The following is a 9,460-nucleotide window of genomic DNA, read 5'->3' on the forward strand; positions in this document are numbered from 1 at the left end:
TATCAGCCAATGCCGTGACCTAAGGATTCAGGTGGAGGATTTGGTGAGGAACCAATACTTGGATGAGTACGTAGATGGAGTGTTCCCCGTCAGTGAGTCGCAATATGCACAGGATGAAGGAGTTGAAAATGGTTTGGAACAAGAACAGCCGACTATCCAAGTTATAGCAGGAGGGCCAACATTGGCCGGGGATTCAAACAGGGCACGGAAGAACTATGGGAGATACGCCCTGACTAGCAAAGAAGTGCTTTTCAATTTGCCAGCAGCCAAGAGGGCAAAAGTGCGGCAAGTTCCTATTATGTGGACAGAGGACGACGAAGAAGGCATTTTATACCCTCACGAGGATGCGCTGGTGATTAAAGCATTGGTGGCCAGTACAGAATTGCGGCGAATACTAGTAGATACGGGCAGCTCAGTAGACATTCTGTTTAAGTCGGCCTTAGATGATATGGGGATTTCAGATTTAAAGCTGGAGCGAACGAATACATCCTTGAAGGGATTTGGAGGGGGACGGTTAACTCCCATGGGGGTCATTGAACTCCCGATTACTGTAGGGACAAAGCCACTTGAAAGAACGATGATGCTGGACTTTGTAGTGGTAGAGGAAAGAAGTCCTTACCAGATGATATTGGGGAGACCGTTCATGAGGATAAGCCAATGTGTAATGTCAACGCATTATCTGGTGCTGAAGTACAGAATAAATGGAGTTGTAGGTGTAGTAAAGGGCGACCAGAGAATGGCCAGGAGCTGCTATGCTACAGCGGCCAAGGAAACGCTGCAAGTTACCTCTCTAGATAACCGAGGGGATTCAAAAAATGGTCGTCAGGAACCGGTGGAGAAGCTGGAGGAAGTTGTTGTAAGCAGGAGTGACCCTAGCAGAGTTGTTAAGGTCGGATCAGAATTGGGTAGAGAAATAAAGATAGAGCTGGTGAAGTGTCTACAGTCCCATGCAGACATATTTGCTTGGTCTCATGAGGATATGCCAGGTATTGACCACGGGATAGCTTGTCACAAGCTGGCGGTCAAGAGAGGGGCAAAGCCGGTGAGGCAGAAAAGGAGGTGCTTCAACCATGAAACGTACGAAGCCATAAATGCCGAGGTGGAAAAGCTGCTGAAAGCAGGATTTATAAGGGAAGCTAAGTACCCGGAGTGGATTTCCAATGTGGTATTGGTAAAGAAGGCCAATGGGAAGTGGAGAATGTGTGTAGACTTCACGGACCTCAATAAGGCATGCCCGAAGGACAGCTTTCCCCTACCAAAAATAGATCAGCTGGTGGACTCAACCGCGGGTCATAGTCTGCTCAGTTTCATGGATGCCTTCTCCGGATACAACCAGATACCCATGAACGAGCAGGATGAGGAAAGCACCACATTTATAACTAACATGGGTTTGTTTTGTTACAGGGTGATGCCCTTTGGCCTGAAAAATGCAGGAGCTACCTATCAAAGGTTAGTGAACAAGGTCTTCAAACCATTGATCGGTCCCACTATGGAAGTATATGTGGACGATATGATCACCAAGTCAAGAGAACCGAAAGACCATGTGAAGCACTTGGAAGAGACTTTCGAATTGCTGAGGAGGTACAAAATGAAGCTGAACCCGGAGAAATGTGCATTTGGGGTCAGCTCGGGCAAATTTTTGGGATACCCGGTGAGCCATCGAGGTATTGAAGCCAACCCAGAAAAGATACGGGCGGTGATAGAAATGAGGTCCCCACGAACAGTTAAGGAGGTGCAGAGTCTTACGGGGAAGTTGGCAGCATTGAACCGATTCATTTCGCGAGCCACTGATAAATGTCACCCTTTCTTCCAAGTCATAAAGAAAGGGAAGAAGATGGAATGGACACCGGAATGCGATGGGGCATTTGGACAGCTGAAGGAATATCTAGCCCACGCCCCGTTACTATCAACTCTGAGAGAGGGTGACCAGCTGCTCTTATACTTGGCAATCTCTAAGCAGGCTACCAGCTCGGTCTTAGTCAGGGAAGTAGAAGGGAAGCAACACCCGGTATACTACACAAGCAAGGCCCTGGTGGACGCAGAAACCAGATATCCACTAATGGAGAAGTGGGCGCTGGCTTTGATAACGGCAGCACGCAAACTCCGACCATACTTCCAAGCCCACCAGATCGTTGTGATGACTGACCAGCCACTTCGGCAAGTACTTCAAAAACCAGATGCGTCTGGTCGGTTAGTAAAATGGTCCGTGGAGCTGAGCGAATTTGACCTGTCCTACAGGCCCGGAGGAGCAATCAAGGCCCAAGCCCTGATAGATTTTATGGTGGACCGTGTTGAACCGGGGGAAGAGGTCCAAAAGGAACAACCGGTAGAGCACGAGGATTCAAAGGAGATATGGCTGGTAATGGTTGACAGATCATGTAGTGAGCAAGGATCCGGAGCAGGAGTTGTAATACGGAGCCCAGAGGGAACCGAGGTAACATACACGGTGAAGTTCGAATTTCAGCTCACAAACAACTAAGCTGAGTATGAAGCCTTTATCACCGGGCTCGGACTTGCACACGCTCTCAGAGCAGAGAGAGTAGAAATTCGAGCAGATTCCCAATTGGTGTGTAATCAGCTCAATGATCAGTTTCAAGCGAGGGGAGAGAAGATGGGTCTTTATTTGAAGAAGGCGAAGCAGATGGTTGGGCTTTTCCAAGCAGTGGAGGTAAAGCAGATATCCCGGAATGAGAATTTCTGAGCCGATATGCTGGCTAGGATGGCAGCCATCGCAGATCCAAAATTACCGAAGTCAGTTCCACTAGAGGTAAGGACCTCACTAAGTATTGAGGAAGAAGCAGAGGTGATGAGTGTAAATATTGGAGAATCCTGGATGGACCCGATTCGCGCATATGTCCGCGATGGAGTTTTACCGGAAGACAAAAGGCAAGCAAGAAAGTTAAAATGCCGAGCAGCGAGGTACACGCTACTAGATGGAGTGCTATACCGCCGAGGGTTCACCTTACCCCTTTTGAGATGTTTGGATGATGAGGAGGCGGATTATGTGCTGAGAGAGATTCATGAGGGAATATGCGGCAATCACTCGGGAGCAAGAACTTTAGCCTTCAAGGCACTCCGGCAAGGATACTTCTGGCCAACCATGCACCAGGATGCCAAAAGGATGGCCAAGAATTGTAAAACATGCCAAAGCTTCTCCGAGGTTCCTGCACAACCACCGGAGAAACTGACGGCTATGACATCCCCATGGCCTTTCGCTCAATGGGGAATCGACTTGATTGGTCCATTACCAAATGGACGAGGAGCGGCGACACATGCAATCGTGGCAATAGACTACTTCACCAAGTGGGTGGAAGTAGGAGTCCTCAGCCAGATCACAGAGAGGAAGACAACAGATTTTATTTGGAAAAACATCATCTGCAGATATGGGATCCCCTACGCCATCATCACAGACAATGGGAGGCAATTTGACAACGACAACTTTAGGAAATTTTGCCAAAACCTGGGGGTGGACCTGAAGTTCTGCACCCCCGCACACCCCCAGGCAAACGGGCAAGTGGAAGCAGCCAACAAGGTGATAAAGAAGCTTCTAAAGACTAGATTGGGGGAGAAGAAGGGATCTTGGGTTGACGAGCTACCAGGGGTACTGTGGGCCTACAGGACAACTCACAAAACCGCCACAGGAGAAACACCGTTCGCTTTAGCTTTTGGTCATGAGGCGGTAATCCCAGCAGAGATTGGAGTGGGGACACATAGAACGGAACATTTCGTTGAGGAGCAAAATGACGAGCAGATCTGCTTAAGCCTAGACCTGCTGGAGGAGAAAAGGGAAGGGGCCTCGCAGAAAGTGGCCCAATGTCAGCAAAGGGTCATGCGTTATTACAACAAGAATGTACGCGTGAGGCAGTTCCGAGCAGGAGATTGGGTACTTAGGAAAGTGAACCAGAACACCAGGAATCCTAACCATGGCGCTCTTGGCCCAAAGTGGGAAGGCCCATATCGAGTGATACGAGCCACTGGACCAGGAGCATATAAATTAGCGTGCCAAGACGGACGAGACGTGAAGAGATCATGAAACGCCGAACACCTGAAGAAGTACTTCCAGTAAGCAAAATGCTCTATTAAATCCTCACTCTGGCAAGTTATTTCTGTTACAATGCCTGATGGCCTGTCGCACATGCATATATTCTATGTTTTTGTAATACATTCAAATTTCAATAAAGATGAATTCAGCATGAAATCCCCCTGCTAGCAAGATCAATAAAAATTTCACTAAGACAAGTGCCACTTCTGCTCGGTCAACGAAGACCAGCAGCTAAAGCTTCAAAATTTCTACTAAGGCAACAAAGTGCCTGTTTCTACTCGGTCAACGAATGACCAGCAGCTAAAGCTATGAACACTCTCCTAGGACAAGTGCCTACTTCTGCTCGGTCAACGAAGACCAGCAGCTAAAGCTTCAAAATTTCTACTAAGGCAACAAAGTGCCCGCTTCTGCTCGGTCAACGAAGACCAGCAGCTAAAGCTTCAAAATTTCTACTAAGGCAACAAAGTGCCCGCTTCTGCTCGGTCAACGAAAGACCAGCAGCTAAAGCTACGAATACTAAGGCAACAAAGTGCCTGCTTCTGCTCGGTCAACGAAAGACCAGCAGCTAAAGCTACGAAAACTCTACTAAGGCAGGTGCCTACTTCTGCTCGGTCAACGAATGACCAGCAGCTAAAGTTACGAAGATTCTACCAAGGCAAGTAAGTGCCTACTTCTGTCGGTCAACGCAAGACCAGCAGCTAACTCTACAAGAAATCTACTAAAGCAAATGCCTACTTCGGCTCGGTCAACGAAGGACCAGCAGTTAATCCTACGAAAATTTTACTAAGATACAATCTATGAGCAAAAACCGGACAAGAAAGCAAATAAAGAGCATTTAAAAATCTTTTTATAAATGTTCAATTGTTTACAAAACAAATGCAAATCTAGAGTCTATACAAAAATAGGCTCAAAGCTTAGCAGAGTCAACGGCTCCAGCGGCTGAAGGATCAGCGAGCCCGGGAAGTGAGGGATCAGCAACATCAGGAGGTGGGAGATCAGCAATACCGGGAGGAGGAGGCATGGACCCTTGACCCACTTCGAAAGTGCGTCCCCCAGCATCCCCCTCTTCCACCCCATCCGAAGGAACCTCCACCCGATCCTGCTCACCCTGCTCCTTATCTCCCTGGCCGGCCCCAGCCATATATCTCTCCACCCCAGTCTCCAGCTTGCTCATATCGAGCTCGGGGTATTCTTCCGTGAGCACAGACATGATGCACTTATAGCTGAAAGCAACCCCGGAGTCATACTCAGCATCCAGCCGATCGTCCACATCAGCGGATTTGCCTTTCTCTTCAGCCAGCTGGTCACTCAGGGATTTGATCTCTCCCTCAAGGGCGGTCCTCAGAGTATCTCTCTCACTTTGAGTAGCCTGAAGATCGGACTTCAGATCACTCAACTCGCCCTCAAGCTTGTAGGAAGTGGACTCAGCAACCGCAACTTTCTCCTCTAGCTCCGTAATCTGCTTGTTCAGCTCGGCTAGTTTCTCCTTGGAGCGGTCAGCAGATTCAGCTTTCCTTTTCAACTCCTGATTGTCAGCTTGAAGCTTCTTCTCATGATGCGCGGACCCGGTCTTGTAGCACGAGACCATTGTGGCCAGCCTGAAGGAGACTCTCTGAACAGAAGCAGCCAACTCGGAGAGGCTCATGCTCTCGATGTCCTTCACCATCTTAGGCCCAACTGATTTTTTATAATCCTTCTGATATGGACTCAGGTAATCACCTTGATCCCGAGATGGGAGAGGAGAAGATCGGTCCCCAGATTGCAAGCTGATCTCAGGACTCTTGTCAGAGGTTTTCTCCCCACCACTCTTACGAGGTGGAGGAGGAGGCAGAGCAGGAACAGGCGCCTTGGAAGGACCGACGGTAGGTTTCTTCGGAGGAGGAGGAGGGTTGCTGGAGCTGCTCGGGGCCCGACCACGCTTCCTGCTCATCACGCTGAGGATCTTGTTATCTATTCCAGCGGCTATATCCACTAGGCCCGAACCGACCAAGTTTGTTGGAGACAGGAGGTCTTGACAAGTAGAAGCGTTCACCAGAGCAGTTTCCACCTGAAGCAAGGGTCGATCTTCAAGCCCCCCGATCAAACCCCATGACTCTGAAATAACAAACAAGGTTAAAGAACCCAATAAGTGGCAATTCGAAAAAGAATACAGGCAAAAAATGAACGACCTGGGGTGACAAACTGCGTTGGTAGGTAAAGATCACCACCCAACGAACGAAGTGCTGAACACCATTTTCCCCCAGCAAAGAAGAATTTGTTCTTCCAATTCTTGCACGAGGAGGGGAAACCGGTGATTGGCTTTCTCTTTGCAGAACTGGACATGAAGTAGTACCAGCCCGCCTCCCTTGGGCTGCTCCGCAGCTGATACAAATGCTTCACTTCAACAAGGGAAGGCTCCTCCAACCCGCACTTCTCCCACAACACAAACATAGCCGATAGAACTCTCCACCCGTTTGGGTGTAGCTGACCTGGGGCTAGGTGCATACCTCCCAGTATCTTGGCAAAATAACGCTGAAGGGGCAGCCGAGCTCCTAGTTTAAAACTCTCTAGGTGCATCGTCACATACCCCCGTGGAGGCCGACTAGGAACGTCACCCTTCCCAGGGACTACAAGAAGAACATCGTTGGGGATGTTGTAGAGATTCCTAAGTTTAAATAGATCGGTGGAGGTGGTGGCACAAGCCATGAAATCAATAGGGTAGGAATCAGCCTCCACCCTATGGCCTAGGTTCCTTTTCTGAGCAGGTCTGCTCGGTCCGGAATTGCTCCCCTCACCATCATTAACTCCTTCAGGGACTCCAACCCCACCAGAACTGTGATTCTCACCAGAGCCCGACGCAGGTCCACCTCTATTCCCTACAAGCTCTAGTTCGGGGGAAGGAGAGATAACCAAAGGGCGTGGGTATTCAAGGGTATCCCTGCCATGGGAAGGACCTACACTGCTGGAGGGGCCTAAGTAATCAGTGGGTATTGGCACATTGAGGCCTGAGTCCCCTGACTCTTCATCACCCTCATCAACAATTAACTTCCTCTTCCGATTTGACATACCGAAATCCCCAAAAGAAAACAGAGAAAACTCGAGTATATGGACACAAAGAAGGCAACACAGAACCCAATCAACAACAACTAGAGGAAAAGGTTAAAGACTATACCTGGAATAGACTGACACTGATAGCGCTGCCGTGACAGAGAAAACACCCGGCGAATGGATACTCCGGACGCTGGAAGTGTGAGCAAAGTTCAGAGAAAATTTGGTTGACGGCGGAGAAACGAATAGCAAGATAAGGATGACTCCAGTCTAGGGATTTGAAACGAAAAGGGGGAAATGGAAGCATTTAAGTGATGGGATATGCCAGCTCACCCCCCCATATATCGAGGACGGATAGCCCGTCGTTTCAAATTTCAAATACGAAGAGTCTGGAGATGCCACGTCACCAACCGTTACAAGAGGCCAGGTTAGAAGTAAGCCTAGATATGCTATGGGCAGGTTCACTTAGGCCCACGCTCAGGTCGAAGTCTCCTCAGTAGAGAAATGGTACATCAGGTCAGGCCCGTCTCAATAAAAAGAGGATCAGATGAGAAGCTACCCGGGCTGGTGAGATTTGACCATCAGTTTCTACTCTTAACTCATTTCACTCGCCAGACCAGAAACTGGGGGACTGGTGTTGAGTACATAAAGGCACCAGGTCGGCCATGCTATTGGTTCCGCCCCGGCACGGATCGTTTAAGCTATATGGTACGAGCAGAACACGGGGTTAAACAGGAGCCGACCCGAGATGAATGCGACCAGGAAAACATACCGACCAGAAGTATACGCCGAGCCGATACTCATCCCCAGGAAAGCGGGAACACGATCTCACAAAATCGCGGTAGTTGCGCTTCTCCCAGAACGGTTGAAGGACATGCGAGATCCACGTTTGCCCACAATCTAACAGTTAAAGTCCCATGAGGGGCTACCACCACCCGAAAAAGGAGGGATAAGGGGCAAACGAAAAACGTGGGACAAAGGGCGGCTATAAAAGAGAAAGACATCGAAGAAGACGGGACAGAAAAAATTAAGAGAGGGAAAACGCTGCCAAATTGCAACGAGACTATTTTCTTACAGATCTCGAACAAACTTCTTGAACCCAAATTATATTGTTTTCCCGTAAACACCTTGTGCTAACTTAGGCATCGGAGGGTTTACGCCGGCAAAACCACCGGCGTCTCTGATCCATTTTTGGTGAACGCAGGTCTAGTGAGAGAAAGGAGGGTGATCCCGGCCTTAGTGGTTCGAGCAACAGTCGATAACTTAAGCGTTGGTGAAAGAATCTGGTTGGTCCAAGGACGAGCAGATCTCAGCATCAACAATATAAAGAGTTATTCTTTCTTTAGCCCATTTTTTCAGTTCTATTAAACTACTGAGCATGATAATTAACTTAAAATCAAACATGAATACTTACAAGAAAAAAAAAATTGGCAAACACATAAAAAGATTAATCAAACAGTGTATTGTATGTTATTGGACATGAAAATTTGATCAATGTTAAACCGATGATATATCCAATGCTTAAAATAAAATTAAAAAATAGCTTAAAAAGTCTCATAAAACGCATTGAATTAATTAAATTTCATATAACAACTCTATTCAAATAAAAAGAAAGAAGAAAAAATAATGGGGAACAACAAATGGAGACGCCTACGAAATTGTAAATTAATTCACAAGTATAGAAAGAAAAATTTTTAAACAAACGAACAATTACCGCGAGAAGAGTCAAATCACCACAAAATTGGAACCCAAAAAAAAAAATTCGAGAAAATTCAACGTGAAACGACGCGTTTAAAGTGAATTAGCGCCATAACTTAAAAACTCCATTTCCCTCGCTTACGATTGCTTGCTTTTCCACTTCACATAAACAAAATTAATTGCATTGATTTTGATTTTTGAACTTTGAAGTGAGAGAAAAATCGAAAATGAATTACCATTTTTCTTTTTGGGTTTTAATCTTACAGAAATTGGGAATTAATTGCAAGAAATGTTTGTGGTTTTGGTTGTTTATATATAAATGCGAGGAAAGCGGTATCAGTAACTGAAAGAACCGTTGGATTAATAAAACTGAAAAGGGTAATTTACATAAGAGTCCTTATTATTTTCTTAAAATTCAGATACATTAGTAAATTTGCAAAATCAATCAATTTCATTCTTTCTGATTTTGTTAAAGGGCTTGTGAATAAGGAAAAATAAGCGCAATAATTTTTTACATGATTTAGTTTAGCAACAGTAGCTATCGTATGGCCATTGCTTATTCCACTAAAATTATTAGTCTTTTTGTTCATAAAAAGAAGATGTGTTAATGAAATTCTATGAAATGATTTCAGAAGATCTAGTCAATTGTCTTTGTTCCTGAGAAATCATCAAGGAATAGGAATTCGTGTTATA

At 46.6% G+C, this 9,460-nt stretch overlaps 1 protein-coding gene across 1 annotated transcript; it reads right to left on the bottom strand.

The window, feature by feature from the left end:
• Positions 1-4,949: 4,949 nt before the first annotated feature.
• LOC112097936 lies at positions 4,950-7,087 on the bottom strand. The gene is made up of 2 exons (XM_024183528.1): positions 6,211-7,087; positions 4,950-6,136 (listed from the first exon to the last, which is right to left on the bottom strand). Exons 1-2 carry the CDS (start codon positions 7,085-7,087, stop codon positions 4,950-4,952), a joined length of 2,064 nt encoding a protein of 687 aa, XP_024039296.1.
• Positions 7,088-9,460: the final 2,373 nt, after the last annotated feature.

Source organism: Citrus clementina, unplaced genomic scaffold (genome assembly GCF_000493195.1).
Source record: "Citrus clementina cultivar Clemenules unplaced genomic scaffold, Citrus_clementina_v1.0 scaffold_5, whole genome shotgun sequence".
In the NCBI taxonomy this organism is placed as follows: domain Eukaryota; kingdom Viridiplantae; phylum Streptophyta; class Magnoliopsida; order Sapindales; family Rutaceae; genus Citrus; species Citrus x clementina.